Consider the following 25,471-nt stretch of genomic DNA (forward strand, 5'->3'; position numbering starts at 1 on the left):
AATCATGTTATTCTGGAAGGAATCCACAGCTTTTCATTTTCTGTGGAAACAAAAATAGAAATCCTTTTCCCCAGCAACCTGTCCTTAGACTTAAATTTTGAAGTCAACGCATTTTTAAAATATATAAATTGAATTAATCCAGCAGCATTTCTTTTAACAGTTGTTGCTATTTCCTCAGCAGTCAAACAATACAAAGATAACAGAACAGCATATAGTATCCAGACTCTTTTTGTGCTTTCAATCTTTATGTGGCTTTTTCATTACTCTATTTCTTTTACTTCTATTTTTTCATTTTTTTGAGATAGGGTTTCTCTGTGTAACTTTTATCTGTCCTGGAATTAACTTTGTATAGCAGGTTTATTTTGAAATCACAGAGATCTGCTTGCCTGTCTCCCAAGTGCTGGAATTAAAGGTATGTGCCACCACACCCAAATACTCTCTTTTTATTATTCTTTTTTAAACCATTTTATCCTGTTTCTTTTTCTCTTTCAAGCCTACTATATCTTAAAACACACTGTAAATCTTTAGAGGTTTTTTCTTAATCTGAATCTGTCTTTACTGTAAATCTTTATCTTTTTCTGGCCATGAGTCTTTTATCTGCTACATAACAAATAAAAGCCATACCTGTATTAGCCTTGGTTTATCAAAGATGGCAGTGGGTACCTTTACCACCAGAACTGAGCTATGCTCACTGCCTTGGTGTATGCTACCATCCAGCAGCATGCTGCCAGCTTGGAGATGTGGTCATTGCCATTGTCAGCTCTCGTACACACCATTAAATTGTTAGTAGGGCTCTTTAATAGCCCTACATTTTTTTGCTGCTATGCTGAGTCAGGAAATCTCCCTTAAAGGAGCCGCACAAATCTCTGTCTCTAGCAAAACAGAGTGCAACTGAGGAAAATGGTGTTACCAAGAGGCCTTGTTTGTCTCTGTTCTTTTGTTTCTAAAACCCTTTTTTAAAGCTTAAGTTTTAAGTGGAAGTTCTTATTAGCCACGTTGAAGGCACCATTTTGTTATGAGTAGTTTTTCCAATCAGCTCGTAACAAAAGGGTGCCAGGAAGTTTTATATTATGTGATTCAGTTCAACATAGAGTACATGTAAAAGAGAACTTGGAGTGGTTAAACACTGACTTCTTAATAAATTAGGAATTTCTGTTAGTCCATATCAAAGACAGTATGGGTTGTTTGTTTGTTTGTAATTTGTTATGAGTGGTTTTTCTGCCAGCCTGGTCCCACAGCTGCACCAGCCCCAAATAACACACCAAGACACTGTATTAGATATAAATGCTGTTAGCCTGTTACTAGCATTTCTTATTGGCAGGCTGTCTTAAATATTAACCAATTTCTATTAATCTAAGTATTTCCTTGTGGTCTTATCTTACCAGAGAGAGGGCCCAGAGTTATACCCTGTTGGTCCTACATCTTGAAACTCCTCCCTACTTCTTCCTCTCTCCTCATAGTCTCCTAGTCCCATCTATCTTGCTTTCTGATTGGCCAACCAATAAGAGAAACATATTTACATAATGACATCTCCCATCAGTAATTCTTTTGAAGTAGAATTCAGTAAAAAAGTAAAAGTATTAGGTACTGATTTACTGGTGTAATTGGTGATTTACTTAAACTACTGCTTGCACAGCCTATTTGCCAAGCATGACTTCATTTTCTACCTGAAACAGAATGACTTAGAAAAATAGCTGTAAGAATAGATTGTTAACTTTAACAACCTGTTGACAGTCATTGCAGTTCCATAAAATCTGGCTGGCTTGTTTGTCCCATCTTGTAGTTTTAGAGTGTAAGAATGCAAGCTGCACTAAAGCCTTTCAGGAACTATCCTGCTTTGGTCCACTAGGGACATCACCTCTCTTTTTGCTCTCTGCTTATTCCAGAAAGATTTCAGAAACATTTCGTTGGCTCTAAAAAGACCCAGCCAAAAGGCCTAGTGGAACTTCCTGAGCCTGACTAGAGTTTGGTGACCTGTCTTTGGCCTATTACTTCCGCACAGGAGTGACTCAGCACAACTGCCTCTGCACAGCTACTGCTAATGTGATGAATGGTAAGTGACCATTACACCTCACCCATCCTGAGGTCCCCCACCCTCTTAACACTATATAAGCACATGCCTGTTACAATAAAAGGAGCTCCTGCTTTGACAAGACTCCTGAATCAGTGTGATTCTCTGGGATATGGATTGAAAATATTCTCCATTCCGCTCAGCCCCTGGAAGAGACCAGCTAGACCGGCCCTTCCAGAGCTCTACCTGCTGGCGGACCTGACAACATTTCATTTTACTTTTTAAATTTTTGTGTGTATGGCTTGTGCAGGTGCCCACAGAGGCTAGAAAAGGTCACCAGAACTTCTAGAGCTGAAGTTACTGGTGGTTGTCAGCTCTCTGACATAGCTGCTTATATAGTGAGATATCCACCCCACCCATACTTGTTGCTTTGACCACGCCTGTTTGGGCATGGCCACAGGTGCAGATGTGACAGTAGAGGCTGGTCTGGGGGCCTGGACCCCAGTTCGTTCTTTTGGTTCCGAGGGGTTCACAGAGAGCAGCCTGTATGTGGGTCCTTGGAACGGGAACTAGGTCATTGGTTTCCTGTGTAAGTGACTTCTCCCAGCTCTGATCCTCTGTCAGTGAAACCACCAACGTAGACCCCAATAATTTATTGGGGAACAAACTGTCAGGCTGCCCCAGAGGGTGGAGAACAGCAGCTTGGCCAGAAAAGTTTTGACAGTTTTATCAGGCAAGAATAATTAGAGGTGGCCTGCAGTCAGGAAAGCCTGGAAATTGCTGTGGGGACCTGAGGTAGGCTATTTAGGTTAATTGGAAACTAGGTGCACTTTGCCCAAGGTAGTTGATCATTAGGAGCAGAGAAGAGAAGTAGTGGCTTTCCTGACAAATAGAAGCCCATCTCATGTGATTTCTGAGGAGTTTAGTTTTTTTTTTTTTTATTATTATTAATCCAATAAGAATCTGTATGTTTACCAGGTAAGAATCCAGTCAGGTACCAGGCAGTGGTAGTGAGTGAGTGCCTTTAATTCCAGCACTCAGGAGGTGGAAGTAGGTAGATCTCTGAGTTTGAGGCCAGCCTGATCTACAGAGAGAGCTCCAGGACAACCAAAGTGATTGCACAGTGAAACTCTGTCTCAAAAAAATAAAAAGAAAAAAAAATCCAGCCTGGTTTGGGCATTGTCAGCAGCACTACCATTTTAGGGATCCCACTTTGTGTGACCTAATGCTGTGGCTAGCACTCTCATCTCTCCAGCCTCACATACAGTTTATCCCAAAGACAGAGCCTGGTCTTTTCAGGATTTGTCCTCTGAAGAGTAACCACCTTTGTCAATTATGGTACTATCCACCTTTAATCTGCAGAGGCAGGCAGATTTCTTCAGGCTTTAGGGTTTAAAGCCATCCAGAGCTACACAATGAGACCCTGTCAAAATAAATTAAAAAATAAAAAGACTAACCATTGACTTAAAGGGGCTGGCTGGTGTTCTAATACTGTGCAGGCCTGTTTTGCCTGGTATTCTTTATACATCCAAAGTTGGCTCAAAGTAACCCATTTGCCTCAGCCTCCTGAATGGTAGAATTATGTTATGTGCCACTACTCCCAATTTAATAAATTAATTTCTATTAGGAATGAGTTTCAGTGTGAGAATATTAAGTAATTCTGGAGATGCATAGTGGTGATGGCTGCACACTATGAATATATTTAATGCCACTGAATATAAAATTGCATTTTGGTTGTGAGCCTAGCCTTTAATGGCTGAGCCATCTCTCCAGCCCATAAAATTGCTTTTTAAATGGTTGAGTGTGGTCAAGCAGTAGTGGCACAGCCTTTTAATTCCAGCATTCAGGCTGGCCTCAAACTCACAGAGATCCACCTGCCTCTGCCTCCCCAATGCATGTGCCACCAACTTGTAGCTATCTCACTCTAAAGTTAAGGGAGAGTCTTAAACTTCTGATCATTTTACCTACTCCCTGCCTACTGCTGGGATTACAGGTGTTTCACCTCTCCCAGTTAGGTTATATATACTTCTGGAGATAAAACTCAGCACACCAAACATGCCAGGCAAGCACTATACCTGTGCTTCATCCCCAGTCCCATCTCCAACAACTTAAAGATGTCAACCTGAGAATCTTCAAGGAAAAAAGAACAAATCCACATTGTCCAATTAAAGCATTCTGTATTTTGGGGTGTACCAGGGACTGGCCAGCCTTCTGTCTCAGCATAAATTGGAATTTGAGAGAGCAGCCCTTTTATGGGAGAGCTAAGGTGTTCACCAGGGTAAGAGAGATGGCTGTTATACATTGTTAGAAAGACACAAAGAAAAGGAAGTGAGAACAAGGGTAATAGGGTTCACATGTGAATAATGTGAATAGAATTGCAGTGGGGGTAAATTCAATAATTGAAGAGGTTGCTGGAATGTATTCTCATTTCTCTGTATCTTTTTTTTTTTTTTTTTTTGGTGTAGCTCTGGCTCTCCAGGACTTCCTGCCTCCTTCCTCCTGCCTTGCCCAGAGGTGATAGCCCACGCCTTTAATCCAAGCACTCAGCAGGCAGAGCTCGAGTTCAGCCTGGTCTACTGAGCTAGTTACAGGCCAGCCAGAGCTGCTCAGAGAGAAACTTGCAAGGATTTAACATAGGACAAAGAGGAACTTACTCATAACTGTCTTAATTGCAAACAGAACCCTTAACCTGCAAGGTTTATTTTTCCTATTTTGGTCTCCCATGCACTTCCAGGTTTGGTCTCACAGTGTCTAAACGACTGAAAACACAGCACAGTGAGTTCTCAACAGATCCATACCGAGGTGGGTGGCTTCTGGGTAAACGCCCTTTTATTACAAATCCCGACTCTAGAAATGAAAATTTAAGCACTGCCTCTGTGGTTTTCTGCATGAATATTAACGTAAGATTTATTGTGGTGCATACGGGAATTGTGAGAGAATTATTTTAATGCCTGACCAAAGCTAGCTCGTCTAAACACAGGATCGTGTTCCAGGAAGGACACTTAATAGACAACACCTCCTCACCCTCGGGCTGTGACTTCCGTGCTCCGACCAGACCAAAAAATGGGTGGGTTGCATTAGTGCGCATGCGGCGCCCTGTTTCCCAGAGCGGCCTCTCTAGGCAGTGGGGAAGTCGCTTGGGGTTGCCAGTCTGCGGCGAAAGACGAACCTCTCCTCTATGGTCGAGGGAGCTGCGCATGGTGGACCCGCAGATCTAGGTTATTTCCGAAAGCGATGTGGGCTGCTTTCCCTCTGCTTCCGCAGGGCTCCTGGCGGGTGGCGGTGACCAAGTGGGTCCCGGGACTAGTGGCGAGGTGAGCTTCAGCATGGCGGGGATGGTAATGGGGCGGCAGGGCACTTGAGATGGAACGTGATCCGCTCCCCGCGGCTGGCTGGCATGGTGGCCCAGTCTCGCGGGCCTTTCCTGACTGGGCCTGGGCGCTGCAAGTGACCTGCAGGGCTACACACCCCTTTCCGAGCGAGGACCCACGCCGCCGCGGTTCTGTAGCCCTTGCTTGCCCGCGTGGGGTCTGTATCCCAGCCACTCGTCTCCGGGGGTGGCAGACAAAGGGATCTTGCTTCCACACACCTACAGGCTCGGGGTACTAGCCACGTCCGCTGGATCCTAAGCCTTCCTGTCCCAAGGCAGACGGTTTTAATGGGAAACACAAAAAAGGGAACTCAAACTCCAAAGTCACACTGGGCTGACCTAGAGCTTCTCTCTTCTCATTCCCATACTCACAGCTCAGAAATCTTGGATTAAAGGGAGTGTGTGTGAGAGAGGTGTGTGTGTGGGGGGTGTTTCTAACTGGGGTCTTTAGTTGGTCAAGGGGCAAACCCCTAATTTTGGTAGAAAAGAGAGTTGCCAATGGGTCATCCTCTCAGAAGACCATTGGTTCGTCCCTGGGGGTGGCCCCAAAGTCCCACCAGGAGAGGCCAATACAAAGGAGTTTTCCCTCTATATTTAGGCACACCCCAGAGCCCGTATGACTCCTAAGTGCCTAATGCAGTTTTGTGTGTTCTTGTCACTGCTGTCTTATAAACATTTTGAATGTGTCCTGACCCAAGTGCTCCGGGGTATGCTTGGATTTATCTTTCACAGACATGATTGGAAAACCGTACTCCTGTGCTATTAAACCCCCCCCTTTTTTCTTTTTCCTCCTGCAGTCAGCTATATCCTAACACTAGTCAACTATTCAGTAAAATTCGGCTATTAATAATCTTAATATCAGTCTATCATCCAGCAAAAGTTTTACAGTTTGGCATCTATTTCCAACAATGTTTTAACGTTGATACTAGTGTGGACTGATGAATGGGAAATGATGAGACTCAAAGAGAATAAAGGTGATCAGGTTTGGGAGCCTAGGTTACCCTCATTCTGAAGACTTCTTTTGGTTGTGCTTCTCCGGGGGTGGATTTGTGTGTGTGGGCGTGTGTGTGTGTGTGTGGGGGGGGGTAGAGTGGGTTAGTTTTGCTTTTATTTTGAGACAGGGTTTCTTTGTATTCCTTACTGCCCAGGAAATCACACCAGGCTTACCTCAAACTGACAGAAATCCACCTGCCTCTGCCTTTGGAGTGCAGGGATTAAAACTGCATGCCACCTTGCTAGCTTGTTTTGTTTTTGAACTAGAGTCCATGTAGTCCAGACTTGCCAAGGATAACTCTTGGACTTCTGATTTTCCTGGCTTTCTGAATTGGGTAACAGGAAATGCAGAAGGGAAAATGAAACTAAATTGACACTGGTGGTAGAATTTCCCTGTTTTGATTCACAAATTCATGATTAGGAACTGTGGCAGTTTTCCATGAGATTATAGATTTATATAGAACCTAGTAAGCAAGCAAGCACTCTACTAAATAGCCTTCAAGATTAGGTAACACAGATAAACCTTACACAGCTGCATATAGATACAGGAACCGTTAATTTGGAGTAGATTAATCATTATAGACTATTTGGATCTTGTTAGTGGATGCCTTTGACTTAGGCATCCTAATATGTGGGAGTGTAATGATCCACATAAGATACTTATTGACAACCATGTTGATTAAGCCAATTAAAAGTTTTAAGTTCTTTTAAAATAATGGCCAGACAAGGAGTGGTCTTGTGCCTCAGAAAAATGTCTTGGTGCCCAAGCTCAGAGATAGAAGTTTTTAAAGGTAAAAACCACAAAGACCATAATTTACATCAAATGTCAGAGAACCTTAAATGTTCATTCCTGGCAGAACATAGTAGCTATTTTAGTCATAATCTCAAATGTGTTACCAAGACAGTTAGTTGTGACCATCGGGGGAAAGGGGGCTAGAGGACTGAGAACAAACAATACAGTCAAGACAGGATGTCATACCTTAGTCATTTCAGGAGGAGTATATGAAAAAGCAACCAAGGAGCAGAAGTTTATTGGTGGGATTATAATTATAGTCTGTGAACAGAATGTAATCATAATAATAGAAGTAACATTGTCATGGAACCTACTGTGTGCTAGGAACTATTTTTAGTTGTCTTGAATAGCTGTGAGGCTGTATTGTTATTATCCCCATTTTACAAGTGAGGAAAGAAAAATGACTTGCCTGAGATTTTGCAGCTAATGGTTGAACTAAGATTTCACTTACTCATTCTGTCTGGCATTTGTGCTATAAGTGAAAAATGTTAGTCTGACAGCCAGGCATGGTGGTTTAACAAGCCAAGGCCTCATAGAACAGACTTTTAATCCCACCTACTTGGTAGACCGAAGCAGTAAGATTGCAAGTTCAAATCCTTAGTTAATGTGGATTAGGGCTGAAGGCCATTGCCTCTGTTGTAGAGTGTCTGTTTAGAGTATACAAAAGCCTGGTGCAGTTCCCAGCCCTAGAAAGGTTAGTTTACCATTTGGCCATGCAGATTCTTAAGTGAATATCTCACATCTGTGGGTTTTAATTTTTTTGTAGTAGGGAATGTTTTGTTGTGATACAGTTCCATGTATCACTAGCTGGCTTGAACTAAGGATGACATTGAAATCCTGGTTCTCCTGCCTCTAGCTCTTACCTGCTTGTATTATAGGCTTCTGTTATCAGATCCAGGCTAGTGGGGAATTTGATGGGAATTTTGCTCTAAGATGTTTCAATCATTGAAAAAGAGAGATTTGCAAAAAGAATAGGAAGTGGTATTTAAGTTTCACTTTAGCTATACTTTAATATGTCTAAAATATATTGAGGCATTTGCATGCAGATTACATGTAGTCCTAAACTTCCAGGCTCATAATAATCTTGAGAAGCACTTATTTTAGATTCATAGTCAGGTCCATATCCATGGAATGCATATCTACAAATTCAACAACAGGTAAGGAAAAGAATTTTTAATTTTTAAGTTAAATTTGGGGCTGGAGAATGTAATTCAGTAGTATAGTGTATCTAGCATGTACAGTGGTCCCGAGTTCAATCCTGGGACCTGCCAGAAAAATCTAGGAAGTCCCAGAAAGCAAAATTTGAATTTGCTATATGCTAAGCACTGTACTGAATCCAGAGGAATGAAGCTATATGCAGGTATGTACACTCTGCAATAGCTTCCTACCATTTCACAGATCCTCATTCCAACAGGATGGACATTATTTTGTTTTGTTTTTGTTTTTTTTCGAGTTTCTCTGTGGTTTTGGAGGTTGTCCTGGAACTAGCTCATGTAGACCAGGCTGGTCTTGAACTCATGGCGATCCGCCTGCCTTTGCCTCCAGAGTGCTGAGATTAAAGGTGTGTGCTACCACTGCCCAGCTAGGATGGCATTGTTTTACATGGTATTCCGTTTATGTGAACTTTGTAGTCTATCCTACTTTGGTTGTGAATATACTGAGCATGTTTCCCAATAGGTGACTAAGGGAGCTAGGAATTGATGGCACATGACTTTAATCCCAGTGCTCAGGAGATAGGCAGGTGAATCTACAGAGGAAGTTCCAGGACAACAAAGGCTACAAAAAAAACACTGTCTTCAAAAAACAAAAAAGAACAACAACAAAACTGAGGACTAAAGGATATAGGATACAGTGCATAGGCCACATGTAAACACTGTCTTTGCCCAGAAAGGATTTGCAGACTCATATTCTGGCACCTCTGGGAAGTCCTGGAGCAGATACCAAAGGAGAACTCTTCTGCCTAGTTCAAGGTCATTGTTTCCAATAGGATCCTGATGAAGGTATTTAGGACTACATTGATAGAAGAGTCAGATATTTGTCACTTCAGTTTTCATCTGCAAATATCTAGAGCCCCATTTTTATAACTGTTTTCTGATATAATAGGCTATAATGGACTTGACTGTGGCTTGACTCTGGAATTCAAGGAGCCCAGAATTTAGAGACAAAAAATGTGGATGGACTATTGTGTGCAAAGTATAAGAATGAGGTCAGCAAGTGCATTTTACTCTTCTAAGAAGTAGATGGGACTCAGGAGAAGGATGTTGTATGGGGGAGCAGGCTGCAGAATATTTGAATCATGTCATCAATTCTGCCCTTGCCAGGGCTAAGAGTGAAGATGGAATGGGTTTGGCATAAAGGACAAAGGAAAGTCTTGAGTCAGGTTTGTTGTGGTTTTTGGGTGTGTGTGTGTGTGGGGGGGTTGTTTTTGTTGTTTTGTTTTTTCAAGACAGAGTTTCTCTATGTAACAGTCCTGGCTGTCCTGGAACTCAATTCTAGACCAGGCTGACCTCAAATTCACCTGTCTGTGCCTCCCGAGTGCTGAGATTAAGTTCTGTGCCACCACCACCTGACTATGATACAGATTTACTTCCTTCTAATGCAGTGGTTCTCAACCTGAGGGTAGGGACCCCTTTGGGGGTCAAATGACCCATTTACAGGGGTCACCTAAGACCTTAGAAAACACAGATATTTACATTATAATTCATAACAGTAGCAAAATTATAGTTATGAAATAGCAAAGAAAATAATTTTATGGCTAAGGGTCACCACAACATGAGGAAGTGTATTAGGGAGGTTGAGAATCTGTGTTCTAGTTGCTTAATATGCAAAAAGAATGGAAAGCTAGGTCACTTCTTTCTTTTTGGGGGGGGGGTGTTGGTTTTGTGAGACGGGGTTTCTCTGTAGCTTTGGAGCCTGTCCTGGAACTTGCTCTGTAGACCAGGCTGACCTCAAACTCACAGAGATCCACCTGCCCCCGCCTCCCAAATGCTGGTATTAAAGGTGTGTGCTACCACCACCAAGCTTATATTTGACTTTTACTCACCAGCACAAACCAACCAGACCTCTAACTACTCCTGTGGCAGCCTGCATGACAGCATCCTGGAACCTGGAGCCATCTATCCATACTGAAGCCCATGTCTGCTAGAGTTCAGCCTATCTAGGGTGCAGGTGAAATTTGAGGCCAGTGTTTTGTGCCCATTAAAGGACTGCTAGGACTATCTTGGTGAACTTGTGGCCAGTCCAACCATCCATGCTTCACATCCCTGTTATCCTTGGTCACCGTCCAAGATCAATGTATGGAGATGAGATGTGGTCTGATGGACTGTATGACAAAGTACCTCCTCAGAATGTCCACAGTGATGAATCTGGCCTGAGGATAACAAAAGATGATCTTTCTGCAAGCCAGAATGCCCACAGTGATGAATCTGACCTGAGGATAGCAAGAGATGGTCTTTCTGCAAGCCGACAGTGTGAGTACAGGGATGTAAAAGATGATTGTAGAAGAAAATGTTCCTCTTCCAATTATTCAAGACAGTGGACTCCCCATAAAGGGACTTCTCATTTTTTCAGAAAATCAAGTGTAGGTCAGAAGAACTCCCTGAATAGCGGATCTGGATTCAGTGGAGGGCATTCCCCAAAACGAAGCAGATGGTGTTCTTTCCCTTTGTCAGAGCTTAGGCAGTCCAGGCATGCTTACGTCTCCTACAAATGGCACATAGAAGAAAAGCCAGAAGGAGGTCAAAAGAGACCTAGCCAGTCTTTGAAAACATTAAAAGACACACACCCATCAAGTTCTTCAGTTCCTTCATCAGAAATTTTAAACAAATTCAACAAGTTTGATGAAAAGGGTCTTCCTGAAGCTAACAGCAGGCAGGCAGTAGAAAAACTCAGGGTAGCAGATGAAAGTGACTTACCTAAAATTTCTGAGTTTGAAGTTGGACTCACAGAACCATTACTTATGGATCAGCCACAGGAACCTGAGTCAAACAGAAGAGAAGGCACAGAATTAGTTGATGACCAACTTACTAATCGCCTTAAAGCAATAGCATCAAAAACCCGGGAAATTGAACAGACATACCATCAAGACTGTGAAACCTTTGGGATGGTGGTGAAAATGCTGGTTGAAAAAGATCCTTCATTAGAAACGTCCATTCAGTTTGCACTTAGGCAGAATTTGCATGAAATAAGTGAGCGGTGTGTGAAAGAGCTCAGGCAGTTCATTGCAGAGTATGATGCTTCTTAAGAATTGGTGCTCTAGTAAAAAAGTGGCCCTTGATTGCTATTCCAGAATTGTGTAAATATTTCAAATACAAAATATTTGTGATGAAAGGAAATACTCCAGTGTCAAATAAAATCTAAAATGGTCACTTTAAAATAATCTGTTCAGAAATCTATTTCACCTATAGGGCCTTCTAATTCATACACACTCCAGTTTTCAGTGTGTGTCTTAGGCTACTGGGGAGCAACTTTCTGCTCTTACTCATGTTCTGTCTTCCAAGTACAAGAATGTGTGGCCCAGGTGTACTTTATAGAGGTTGAACTTCATAGTAAATGATAGTATGTGAAAATGTTAGCATTTTTGAGTTGTTGTCTTTATTGACTTTTTCTTAGGCTTTGTTTCTTGTATTAAAATTATCCTACATTAAAGTTTATTATTTTAAGGAACTGGTACTTTGGTATCTTTAGAATAAAACTCTGTTGTCCAGGCTAATCTCAAACTCAGAGATCCTGCTGCCTCCGCCTCCCAAGCTTTAGGATTAAAGATGTGCAAAGCTGCCATCATACTAGGCTTTATGTTTTGTTTTCTTTCTAGCTTTCTGAGTTGTTGAACAACTGCTAGGTATGGTACAGAATAGGTCATCAAATATTTGCCACAGAGACAACAGATGGTAGACTTAGCCTGATGGCTTTCTCAGCCTGCCCTTGTCTTGCCCAATACAATTTCAAGGCAATCCAAGTTTAGACAAGTCAGCATCTAAAGGAGCATGCTACCTTTATCCTACTGACCTCTGACCTTCTCCAGAAAATCATTTTGGAATTGGAAAAATACAAGGTTTTAGACAGTAACTGGAAATGCTTCTGTCTTATTAATGGAAGAGTCAGTTTCTGTCTAACATTCTGTTCTTACTGCCATCTCTGACCTTTTCCTCACTTAATCTGGGCACATTAATATTTATTTAGTAGTCATGAGAGATAGGTGGACACTGAAGTAAGTGTTCTGCCAGTGTTGAAGGTTGTATCCTAGACTAGGCCTCCCTTCTCTTTTGATTTCATATGTTCTCTGTAACATGCTCACCCTAACATCTAACAGAGTTCATGTTCCAGATAGTGTCAGATCTGTTATGATAAAGCATGAGAGGAAACTTGGTTGGTTCCATGGCAGGTGAGGATGACCGAGGTAGGGGACAAACATGCCAGGCAGACAGGGTTTAAGTGAGAAGTTTTATTAGAAAGGGGAAGGGGGGTGAGGAAAGAGACAATAGAGATAGAGGACTGAAGAGAAGAGGGAGACAGGATAAGTCCTGTCTTCCCTAGGGGAACAGTTAGAAAGAGAGGGGAAAGAGAGCCTAAGTGGGTTGGGGCAGGGGAGGGGGGGTCTTTCTTTTAGAGGGGTTCTTCGTACTTGCCTCCTGGACTGACCAGAGTACTGCCTGAGTGCATTCTTCCAGATGACAAGGACAGGTCAGCATAATTTAGTTTTCATTTAAGCAAGGTAGGGGCAGGCTTAAATGGTCACAATCTGTGTAGACAAAGCTGTCCTTGAAAGAGCAGCAGTCCTCTTGCCTCAGCTTCCCAGGACTAGTATTGCAGAAGTGAACCACCATACTCCAGTTTTCAGGGGCTTGCAAGATAGCTCAGCTGGTAAAATTGCTTGGCCAGCAGGCCTGGGCAACTTTGCTCAGCCTCAGAAACCACATAAAGTGGAAAGAACAGACTCCACAAAGTTGTTTTCTGACCACTGCCCATGTGCCATACCACATCAAGTACAATCAATAGTGATTGTTTTAAAATAAGTCCAGCTTTCAGAAGGGAATTTGATGAGCCAAGAGGAACAGATAAGCTCCTGATCTGGAGATAAAATGAACACTCTGCTCATGTCCACAAATAAAGTAAGTAGGGAAAATGGATGGGTGGTTAGGGAGATGTCATTAATTCCACTGAGTGAGGGAGGATAAGACCACTATCACAATTTTGGCCAAATTTGATGGAAGCTTTAATTAAATACTGCTCCTGATGATGAACTCTGACCAGGTCTACTCTGGTGTTCCCCAGAGAATAGTGACAAATCAGTTGGCAAAGGCTTATAAGGCAAAAACCCTAAGACTATGTATTTCCCATTAGGGACAGGCATCTATCCTGGTGTATTTCTTGCCTGTGCACTTCTGCCTACATTTAGTCAGGCAAGCATATGTCTTGCCTTGTATCTCCTGCCTACATGTGATCAAGCACATGTAGTCACAGTTGAGCCAAACAAACTTGTTTAGAGGGAAAACATTTGCGTTTTTATCTTAAATAAGTAGCCTCCAGAATTTCAGGAAGTATCTTTACTCAGGCAAGTGAGTTTACTGCTTAGAGACAGTTTTGTTTTATGGATCTCTTAGACATAGTAATTAAAACTTATAACTTTGGCTCTTGAAATATTACTAATTGAGAAAGTAATAGTGGATTTCCTACATAGGCAACTGACAAAGGAAACTAATACTATCAGTGCCACAGCCCTGAGATGGTAAGTAGCCCTCCAAATAACTAAGTAGGTAGGTGAGGACTAGCCCAAACAACATCAAGATGTATAGATAAATTCATTGATCTCAGGTTCTTCAGTAGCAAAGCATCACTGGGGAGATTGTGTATATCCTAGTATCCCCTTTCATTCACAGATTTTCAGATAACTGTACTTCACCAGTTAATTATGGCTTGAAAATATAGGGAAAAAAATCATACTGAAATAGGCATAGTGGTGCTGCTACCTCTAGTAGCAGCAGCCAGAACTGGTGAGTTCAAGCCTGGCCTTGGTTGCAGTAAGAGACCTGTCACAAAACAAAAAATGTTGTGGCGCAAGTAATCAGGAACTATTCTAAACCTTTGTGGTCTCTGTCCTCAGGTTATCCCAAGTGTTTAACACAGGATATACAAACTTGCTTCTGTTTCCTTCTGTAGCTCTCCATTCTTTAAAAAAAAAAAAAAAAAAAAAAAAAAAAAGGAAACTGGACCTAGAAAGATGTGTGAAAGACCTAGGCTGATAGCAAACCAAGATAGAGAAACTTAATAACAGAACCCCAAAGTTGACCATTTCAAGGCCAGTTAGCCTAGAAACAACTATTCACACAGCTTTCAAGTATCAAGGCATAACATTAAGGGCAGAAGCTGAGAACTTAAGAGACTGAAAGGAAGGAACTGGCTCACCTGCCCTAGACAACCAGTAAGGGCCACATTATAAGAGTAGACCCTGTTGTCCAGCTTCACATCTTCTGGTTGTTTTGTTTTTTTGTTTTTCAAGATAAGGTTTCTTTTTTTGCCTTGGCTGTCCTAGAACTAGCTCTGTAGACCAGAGAGATCCACGCTTCTATTTCCTGGGTGCTAGGACCACCAGCTCACTTTTTTTTTTAAGTCAGAAATCTGGATTTGTGTGAAACCATGCAGGTTTTAATGTTACCAAATCGACTGTGTGAGACAGGGAATCATGTAGCCCTGGATGGCCTTGAATGTAATGTGTATTGAGAATCACTTGAACTCCTGATTCTCCAGCTGCTCACACCTAGGATGTGAGCATGGTGGTGTACACCTTTAATCCCAGAACGAAGAGGCAGGTGGATCTATGAATTCTAGGCTAGACTGGTCTACATAGTGAATTTCTGGATAGCCATGGCTACATTGAGGGAAAAAAAAAATCTGTCTCAATCAAAACAGAAAGAGTTGGGGCTGCATACTGAGATCCTGTTGTACAAAAAGTAAGAACCAGAGAAGAAAGGACATCCTAAGAAAGCCAGCCTGCTACAGACCAGATGTTGCTTCAGCAGGTTGATAGCTATTGACAAATGCTAGTATAGGGCAGGGGATGAATGCCACTTGGTAATAATGCTTTGTCATTGTGAGGACCTCTGATGGGGAATGTTCTTCTGTATATGTTTCTCTTACTGGTTAATGAATAAAACACTGATTGGCCAGACAGCAATTGATGTAGCTGGGCAGAAACTTGCCATTAACTAACCATAGAGGTCTGGAGGTCTGTACAGACAGGCAGGAAGTGACATATCTGGGTGGAATCAGTATATCAGCAGGGACAAACAGGAAATTGCTCTCTTCTCTGCAGAGACGCTGAGCAGGTATAGGAGTTTCAGGTGCTAGTGGAAAGATTTCCCTGTGCCCCACCTCCCCTCAAGTCTTCAGGGCATTCATGGTAAAAGACAGATAGAGGAGGAGGTAGCCAAACTGACCCCCCTCCCCCCCCACGAGTTTCTCTATGTAGCCCTGGCTGTCCTGGAACTCAGTTTGTAAATCAGGCTGACCTTGAACTCAAGATCCTTCTGCCTCTGCCTCCCAAGTGAAAACCTTTCATCCCCCATCCTTACTACCCAGCCCAAACTTCTTCTGAGGAGGCTCCATTGAGAAACAGCTCACAGAAGTTCCTGCTCCCCAGCTGGCCACATTTGCAGAACACAGCTGTAAATAGCCTCAGGCATAGGGGCTTCTCAAAGAGGTCTTTTATACATTTCCAGGGTAGCAGGGTATGTTCACTAAAGCTATAACCTCCAAGTTAATGACTTGAGTGTCACTAGATTTTATCGCTTTTCTAAAAGCACTGCTTTTTTCACCGTGGAAATAACCCCAGTTCATACTGATAGGAGGGGCAGAGCCTGAACTGAGGAATGCCTTTTACTCTTTGTAGTTTCCAGGGTTGGTTGTCTGTGGCAAAATCTTACTATGTAGCCTAGGTTTTCCTTGAACTTGGGATTCTTCTGCCTTTCCCTCTGGGTGCTAGATTACAGATACATACACTACTCAACTACTTTTCCCCCCATCTACTTTTAAGGCATGGTGGTGCTTACCTGTAACCCTGGCACTGAGAAGGGTGAGGCAATTGGATGTCTGCCAGTTTGGGGCCAGCCTAAGCTACATAGCAAATCCTAGAAAACAGACAAAATACAAATAAACAGTTCATACACTGTTTGTTTTCACACAGGGTTTCTCTTTGTAGCCCTGGCTAGCCTGGAACTCAATTACTTGGCTGGTCTTGAATACCCAGAATTCTTTTGGGGATAGCCTACTGGCATTTGCCACTACAACTGGTTCCTGAAGCTTCTTATTTGCCAGAAATTTTATGAGACCGTTACTGAGCCCATCTTTATGTAGTATGACAATTATCAAGTATAATTTTAGTATCTTGTGGTTTCTTTGCTCTCATGAAAAAAAAATCTTAAAAGAGTTCTAGTAGGCAAGCCAATTTTGTTTGCTTATTTTTTGGCTTATCTGTGTATATTCCTGGTTGACTTGGAACTGTAGAGTAGACTGGCCTGGAACTCAGAGTTCTTCTTGCATCTGCTTTCTGAATGCTGGGATTAAAGGCAAGAGCCGCCACCACCAAGCCAGGTTTTTGTTGGTTGGTTGTTTTCTATTTATTTATTTATTTATTTATTTAGTTTTGGTTTTTTGACACAGGGTTTCTCTGTGGCTTTGGAGGCTATCCTGGAACTAGCTCTTGTAGACCAAGATGGTCTCAAACTCACAGAGATCTGCCTGCCTCTGCCTCCCCAAGAGTGCTGGGTTTAAAGGAGTGTGCCACCACCGCCTAGCCTACCCAGCCAGTTTTTAATCTAATTTTTATTTAGTTTATTATAGGCAAAGGGAATGCCTGTACCAGAGATCGTGAGTAGAGGTTAGAGGACAACTTGGGAGAATTGATTCTCTCCCACACACAGATCAAACCCATGGTATCAGGGTTGGCAGCAGTCACCATTAGCCACTGAACCATTTGCTTACCCAAGAAACTAGTAGGTTGTTTTCTAGAAATTAATTTCAATATATATTAATTTCTTTGCAAATGGCTCTGAAGTCCGTGCTTTTAGCTCAGTCTCATTGCCAGGTACAATTTCATGTTTCCAGCTACTTACTACACACAGATTCTCTTGGGAGTCTTGTGATTACACTTTAAGGCAACTTTTCTAAATTTCAATTTTTTCCCTAAGATTGTACTGTCTTAGTCAGTGTCCTATTGCTGTGAAGAGACATGATGACCGTGGAAACTTTGATGATGAAGGAAAGCATTTAATTTGGGGCTTACAGTTTCAGAGGTTTAGTTCATTGTCACCATGATGGGGAGCATGCAGGGAGGTACTGTTGCAGTAGCTGAGAACTACATTCTGATCTGTGAGCAGAGAGCCTGTTCCTGGCATGTACTTTTGAAACCTCAAAGCCAACCTTCAGTGATATACTTCCTCCAACAATTATTCTAACAAGGCCACACCTAATTCCTCTAGTCCTTTGAAATAGCCCTAGTCTATTCAAATCTATGAGCCTATAGGGGTCATTTATTTATTTTTCTGAAAATGTTTTTCAGTGTAGCCTTGACCCTCCCAGATCAGGCTGACCTTGAATTCATCTTCACCTGCCTTTGCCCCAGAGTGCTGGGGCTCCAACATGGGGCCATTCTTTCTCAATCCACCACAGGCACCTTTTTTGGAATGTGTTTTGGGGCAGTATCACTGGCCCATGTGCATAGAAAGGAGAAGTCAGTGTTGAGTGTCTGTCCTAAAGCTCTCGTACTATACCCCCAACTGTATAGCTCTGTATATAGTGTCTGTCCTAAAGCTCTCCCACCACTCTCTCCCCCCTCCAGACTATCCCACATGCTGGGATTCAAAGTGTTCACCTAATTTTTTTTGACACAGTGATTTACTTGGAAATCAGTTCAGCTATAACAATTGGCCAGTGACCCCCAGGGACTTCCCTGTCTTTGGATTCCTGATGGTGAGATTACAAGCCTACATACCACTGTGCCCAAATTTCCATGGGTGCTGAGGCTCCACACTCAGATGTCCATATTCACATGGCAAGCACTTTAATTATAGAACTATCTCCCTTTCAACTTAATTTTTAGTTTTTCCCTTTTTTAATGTATTTTTAAGAATTATATATGTATTTTATGTATGACTGCTCTACCTGCATTTGTGTCCCTGCACTCCAGAAGAGAGCCTCAGATCCCATTATAGATAGTTGTGAGCCATCATCTGGATTCTGGGAGTTAAACTTGGGTCCTCTGGAAGAGCAGCCAGTGTTTTTAACCATTGAGCCGTCTCTGTAGCTCTTAGTTTATTTTCTTATACATTTTCTTCACTGTCTCGTAGAACTAATCTCTATTCCCTGAATTTTGTTTTCTGCTTTCTTTTAAGGCATCACTACCTTGTGTGGTAGTTTGAATAAAAATGTACCCCAGAACCTTGAACATTTGAATTTGTTCCCAGTTAGTAGAGAGCTGTTCGAATAGGCATAAGAGGTGTGGCTTTGCTGAAGAAAGTATATCACCTGGGGGTGGACTTTGAGACTTCAAAGATGAGCATCATTTCTAGTTAGATCTGCTTTATGCTTGTGGTTCAAGATGAGAGCTCTCGGCATCCTGGTCCAGCCATGCCTGCTGCTTGTTGCCATGCTTCCCTGCCATGATGGACTCTTACTCCTCTGGAAGCATAAGCGCCCTCTCCCCCAAAAAAACAACAACAACAACAAAGAACAAAACAAACAAACAAAAACCACCCCTTCTGTAAGTTACTTTGGTTGTTGTGTTTTAACACAGCAATGAAACAGTAACTAAGACATCTTTATATTCTCTTAGACCAGACCATCCATCACAGAGAGATTTGTCATCTAGAATTTAGTTTCACTGACCTCATTGCATCTGAAACCTTTATGTGCTCTCTGCTGTCTTCAAGTCTCATTAACCTGGCACAGGAGATGCCATATCAGATCACAGCCCTATCACTTGCTGATTTTAACAAAAACAGAACAGAGTCAGAGGCAAGCCAAGCCCTGACTTAGGAGGCCTTTATTCTTCACCTGACTCTGAGTCCAGTGTGATTGTCATTATCTAAGGACCTGGCTCAGCACCTACCCTTAGGAGATGCTTGGTGAGTAGTGGTGTAGTGGGGCTGGTGATGTAGTTCAGTGCTAGAACACTTGCCTAGTGGCCTAGTGTAGACAAGGCCCTGGTTTTGATCTTCAGCAGTACAAAACCAAAACAAAGATACTAATGTCTTATCATAGGCTAGGCCTTGTAATTGGCACTGCATTTGTATTAATATATTTGATTCTGCAAACGTTGCAGTGGAGCATACTAGCTGTGAGACTGTCACACTAAGGACACTGAGCTGCACAATGCAGCCTGTATCCATTTTTTTGTGTTTTATTTGCATGTTCTATTTTTTGGAGTACAAATTTTGCTGTGTAGCCCTGTCTGGCCTGATACTCACTATGTGCACCAGGTTGTGTTAATCCCACTGGGTGAGAATAAGACCACTGTCACAATTTTCAAGTCAAAATTGAAACAAACTTTATTAAATACTGACCAGGCCCAAATACAGGATTCCCATGGAAGGACTGTAGTGCTTATAAAGACAAAACCCACTCCTTGTCTTCATCCTATGGGGTGCAAGCATACATCCTGATACACTTCCTGATACACTACCTTCATGTAATCAAGCACACCTTCTGCAGGTGGAACAGCCAGCCCTGTTTACACAGGTTTGTTTATATTGTACTTATTAACTTACATGAACAAAAACCCTCAGCACTCCAGGAAGTTATCTGCCCTAGGGCAAGTGGAGCTTAGTGGCTAGAGGCAGTTTTGTTTTTTAGATCTCTTTAGATTACTGCACAGTGCAATAATTTTAGCTCTCACAGCTAGTCTCGTAGTGAAGGCAGTTCTCCTGCCTCAGCCTCCTTGGTGCTGGAGGTACAGGTGTAAGCTACCATGGTCAGCTTTTGTTTTGACATGGTCTCCATATTCTCTTAGGCTAATTTCAGATTAACTCCTGTGACCCTCCTGGACAGATGTATACTGACTGTTAACATGGTGTTTCCAGGTATATGCATAAGCCCTTGTCTTTCTGGCCAAGAAACTTACCAAAACACCTGAAATATGTGCCCTTTGTCCCCCCTCCTTTTTTATTTGGACGAATGGGGTGCTGCTGATTTTGTTGTTGTTTTGAGACAGTCTTATTCTCTACCCTAGGTTGACCTGGATTTTACTGTGTAGCTCGGAATCTATGTGGCTCACCGTACTGCCTCTGGCTCCTGAGCACAGGAATTACATTACACTTGGCTCTGAATAATCATTTCTTTAGCCTAGCTTCCCACCAGACCCCTGGAAACCGTTCCTCTCCTTTGGCCCCTTGGAGAAGGTCTTAAGGTTTCTACTGTTTCTACCTTAAAAAAAAAAAAATTAAAGATTTATTTATTTATTTATTAGTTTTATGTGAGTGGTTTACCTGCCTATATACCTTTATGCCAGAAGAGGGCATCGATGGTTGTAAGCTGCCATGTGGGTGCTGGGAATTGAACTCGGTCCTTTGGAAGAACAGCCACTGAGCCATCTCTCCAGCTCCTTAATGTTTTTTTGTTTTGTTTTTAATATTTTTATTTATTCTGTATACAGTGTTACATATGCCTGCAGGGCAGAAGATAATACTGGGTCTCATTACAGATGGTTATGAGCCACCATGTGGTTGTTGGGAATTGAAGTCAGGACCTGTGAAAGACCAGCCAAAGCTCTTAATTGCTGAACCATCTCTCCAGCTCTGTTTCTACCTTTTCACAGTTGAGGCAGAGCTGGAGGAGTCTCAGTAATATGGCCGGTCTGTGCTGAGAAGCTAGGCATTTGGGAGTCTTAACTCTAAGGCTTTACAAGTACCCTGAAGGTATGGATATGATTCATTTGGTATCATGTGTTGATTGGCTAGCATGCATTATCAAGTGCTGGTTTTGGAAGCCCCTGGTGTCTTCTCAGAAGAAACTCAGCTTGAAGTGGAATGTTCAGGAATTCAAGGTCATTCTCAGCTACCTAGATAGTTAGTTTGGACTCCTGAGACTTCTGCCACAAAAGAAAAAAAAAAAAAAAAAAAAAAAAAAAAAAAACCATGACCCACATAGAATGAATCTTTGATCTGGGAGTCATAATATCACACATCTTTAGTCTCAGCACTTGGGAATCAGGATGGTCTCTGAGTTACACAGTGAGTTCCAGGACAGTCCATGCTACATAGTGAGACCCCTTCTAGAGTCTTGAGTATGTTTCTGTGGTCTTCTGTACATGTTGAGGTTGTTTTGGGAAAAGGGAATAATGATGATGGGGAAGCTGTCCTGGCACAGGGTATAGAAGAACAAGAACTCATTAACTTTCTTGGAGTATTCCAGTAAAACCCTTATGAAGTAACAGTGAATGAGGGAAAGAGCATTGCCATAGCCACATGGAATTGTTTTGTTTTTTGAGAATTTTATATTAAGCTGAGAAGGACCCTGAACTGTTTATCCTCCTGCCTCCACTTCTTGAGTGCTGAGATTATATGTATCACCATGCTCAGTCCTCAAAATGTGGCGTATATGATGCATATTTGTTGCCAATGGTTTATAAAGTATAAAATCTTATTAATTAAATTTGTCATGGTAAAAATAAGAACTCTAGGGCTGGGGGGTTGTGACTCAGTGGTAGCTGGCCAGTGGTGGCACATGCTTTTGATCCCAGCACTCGGAGGCAGAGGCAGGTGGGTTCCTATGAGTTTGAGGCCAACCTGATTTATAGAATGAGTTCCAGAACAGGCTCCAAAGCTACAGAAAAACCCTGTCTCATGGGGGGCTGGGACGGGGGGGGGGGGAGACAACAACCAAAGAAACACTTGCCTAGCATGCCTTAGGCACCACACAAAATAGATTTATTGAATGGAGCTTAGAACTCTAGGGGCTAGAGATGTAGCTCAGTTGGCAGAGTTTCTGTCTAGTGTGTATGAAGTCCTGGGTTCAGTTCCTAGCATCATAGAAACCAGGTGTGGTGGTGCACACCTCTGCTCTTAGCATGAAGCAGGAGGATCTGGAGTTTGAAGGTAGCCTGGACTATATGACCTTCTTCCCACCCGAGAGAGAGAGGGAGGGAGAGAGAGAGAGACAGACAGAGAGACAGAGAGAACAGGTTAGTAGCATCTTACACAGCTATTCATACTATTCACCATGTTTCATTGCTTCCTCCATAGACCTTAGGATGCATTATAGCATTGTCCTGATTCTATAAGTTTCCATGTGTGTGGATCCAAGAATTTGTTGAGAGATGGAAGAGCCTCAGAAAAACGACCTGAACGTGGCAGGGCAGGAGGAAGATAGTCCAGTCAACAGCACCAGCCCTCAGATTTCTGTGAATGAATTTTCCTGCCATTGCTGTTACGACACCCTGGTTAACCCCACCACCTTGAACTGTGGCCATAGCTTCTGCCGGCATTGCCTAGCGTTATGGTGGATGTCTTCAAAGAAGACAGAGTGTCCAGAATGCAGAGAAAAATGGGAAGGTTTCCCCAAAGTCAACATTCTCCTCAGGTAACACTAGGTGCTATTGGCAGCATGGATTTTCCATGTGGTTTCTCTGTGGGAACTGCTGTTTGAAAAGGAGCAGGCTCAGGGCAGATCATTCTAGGAGATTCCTTTTCTCATAAGTGACTGCCACCTGTCCTTCTGTTTTGTTTGTTTGTTTTTTAGGCAGGGTTTCACTACGTCATGCCTAGCTGGCATGGAAGCTGCTTGTATAGATCAGGCTGGCCTTAAACTCAGAGATCTGTCTGCCTCCCAAATTCCACTCCCATTACCCTTTCCTGTCACCCCCTGAACCTGACTTACTCTTTACTTTTTTGAGACTGGATCTCACTCAGCTGAAGCTGGCTTCAAACTCACTTGTCCTCTTGCCTCACAGGCTGACATGCCTAGCTGATTGTTTTGTTCTACAAGAAGAACAGAATAAATTTTTGCTTATGACACTTTCCAATTGCTTGTAACCCCTTGTTCTAGAACATCCCCCTCCGCCTTTTTTTTTTTTTTTTCTGGTTTTTCAAGACTGGGGGTTTCTCTAGTTTTGCAGCCTGTCCTGGAACTAGCTCTTATAGACCAGGCTGGTCTCCAACTCACAGAGATCTGCCTGCCTCTGCTTACTGATTTATACTTATGGAGAAATTGATGAAACTATACTATTAGAAACTGATGCTGATTTTCATAATTTATAAATAAAACCCATGGCTGCTGTCACTTGCTGGAGTTTGTCTCACAGCTAGAAATAAGGGCTTTCAGATGGCCAGCTCTTCTCTTAGTTCATGAAGGAAGGCCTTTCCAATTTTTGTTTGGTTTGATTTTGATTTCTTTTTTAAAAGATTTATTTCTTTATTTTATGCATATGAGTGCTCTCTCAACTGTGTGCCAGAAGAAGGCATCAGATAGCAATATAGATGAATGTGGTTGCTGGCAATTGAACTCAGGGCCTGTGGAAGAGCAGCTAGTGCTCTTAACTGCTGAGCCATATCTCCAGCCTCTTCTTTTTGTGCTTTAGGCTTATTTATATGTATGTTGTTTTATCTGCATGTGTGTATGTGCATTTTATTTGCTCCTGCTGCCCAAGAAGAAGGTGTCGGGTCCCCTGGAATTGGAGTTAAGATTATGAGACATCATGTGGGTTCTAGGAATCAAACTCAAGTCCTTTGTAAGAGCAACAACATTTTGACACAGAACCTTCTCTTCAGCTCTTCCTAGTTTTAGGGTATTTTTTTTGGGGGGGGATCATTGTTGTTTTTGCATGTATAGTTTTTGTTTGTTCATTTGATTGTTCTTTGAGACAGGTCTTACTATAGTCTGAGACTCACAAAAACCTGCTTATCTCTGCTGGGACTAAAGGGGTGTACCCCATGCCTAGTGCCTCTGAAGCTTTGATCCTTGTTTCTGCTGTTGCCTTAACAACAAACCTAGCCTTTCTCAGATCAGTAGAATAACCCAAAGGTGGTGAGTCCATTAACCCAGCATTGGTCATAACTGTCAGCTTTACTTTATCTGAATATTAATCTTACCTGGAAAGAGGACTCTCTGATTTTACATAATTGAAAATGAGAAGAGCCCTATGGGGGCCAGCAAGATGACTCCATGGGTAAGGGCACTTACTGCCAGTCCTGGCTACTTAGGTTTAATCTCCTACATCCACAAAGGGAAAAGTTGTCCTCCACCACATGCCATGGAGAGAAAAATGGGAAGGTTTCCCCAAAGTCAATACATTCATAAACCTATATACTAAATAGGTAAATGTTATAAAACATTATATTTTTTAGAAAGAGCCCTAGACTCCCCCATATCTAGCTTGGCTCTCAGAGCTCATAGAGCAGACCAGCCTGATAAGTCAGCACTGTCTCCTTATCAGAGAAGCTTTTCATAGCAAACAGATGCTGCTCCAGAAGGCCAAAACTGCTGGACTTAGCAGATAATCCATGACTATGGCACTCAGCTCCAGTTAATTATAACACAACCATACACCATAGACCCACAGAAAATCATGGAAACATTGGAATAGCTAGAGGGCCAGGATGCTTGATGTCATGAAGTATCTTTGAGCCATGACAAGAAACTATAACCATGAAATCTGAAAACTTTTTTCCTAAACAAAACCTGAATAAACATTCCACCAGTTGGCAGTTGACATGCTAATGTGGTTGGGGGAAAATTTCTCAGGTTCTACCACTAGGTCAAGAGCCACAGATAATCAGTGACTGCTGAGAGAAGGGGAATCCGAGGTCTCCAGGGCACGCTCACTAATAAGCCTTCCTATTTCCAAGTGGTCAGCCTTCAACACATGTATATTGTATGTGAACTCACTGGGTTTTAGGTATAAAATGTTTACAGAGAAGAAGTCATTAATTTTTTATTGTTGTTTTTTTTTTTAATCTTTTGTTTGTTTTTTCAAGACAGAGTTTCTCTGGACAGCCTAGGCTGTCCTGGAACTCTGTAGACCAGGCTGGTCTTGAATTCACAGAGATCCATCTGCCTGCCTCTGCCTCCCAAGTGCTGGGATAAAAAACATTTGCCACCACCACCCAGCAGAAATCATTAATTTTAAGGGGAGGATTGGAGAAGAGGGAAAGGTAGAAATGATATAAATTCAGTATTCATATATGAAATTCTCAAGAAAAATTTTTAATTAAAAATAAACTAGATTTATTTTTAAAGAAGGAAATAACACTTATGTCAAAAAATAACTATATAGAATACTTTTTTCCAGCTGAACTTCATTTTCTACTTCTATAAA

At 42.2% G+C, this 25,471-nt stretch overlaps 2 protein-coding genes across 2 annotated transcripts in view; both read left to right on the forward strand.

Moving 5' to 3' along the window:
• Positions 1-5,236: 5,236 nt before the first annotated feature.
• The window catches only part of Bfar (bifunctional apoptosis regulator), a 36,138-nt gene continuing 15,903 nt past the window's right edge, over positions 5,237-25,471 (forward strand). The window contains exons 1-2 of the mRNA XM_051181463.1: positions 5,237-5,325; positions 22,401-22,737. Coding sequence (XP_051037420.1) covers positions 22,475-22,737 — 263 coding nt within the window. The 5' untranslated portion in view covers positions 5,237-5,325; positions 22,401-22,474. The remainder of the gene's footprint in view (positions 5,326-22,400; positions 22,738-25,471) is intronic.
• Positions 5,246-11,832, forward strand: LOC127218775 (periphilin-1). The gene is made up of 2 exons (XM_051179755.1): positions 5,246-5,325; positions 10,372-11,832. The coding sequence occupies exons 1-2, from the start codon at positions 5,246-5,248 to the stop codon at positions 11,408-11,410; spliced, it is 1,119 nt and encodes a 372-aa protein (XP_051035712.1). The 3' UTR covers positions 11,411-11,832.

This window comes from Phodopus roborovskii, unplaced genomic scaffold (genome assembly GCF_943737965.1).
Source record: "Phodopus roborovskii unplaced genomic scaffold, PHOROB, whole genome shotgun sequence".
NCBI lineage: Eukaryota > Metazoa > Chordata > Mammalia > Rodentia > Cricetidae > Phodopus > Phodopus roborovskii.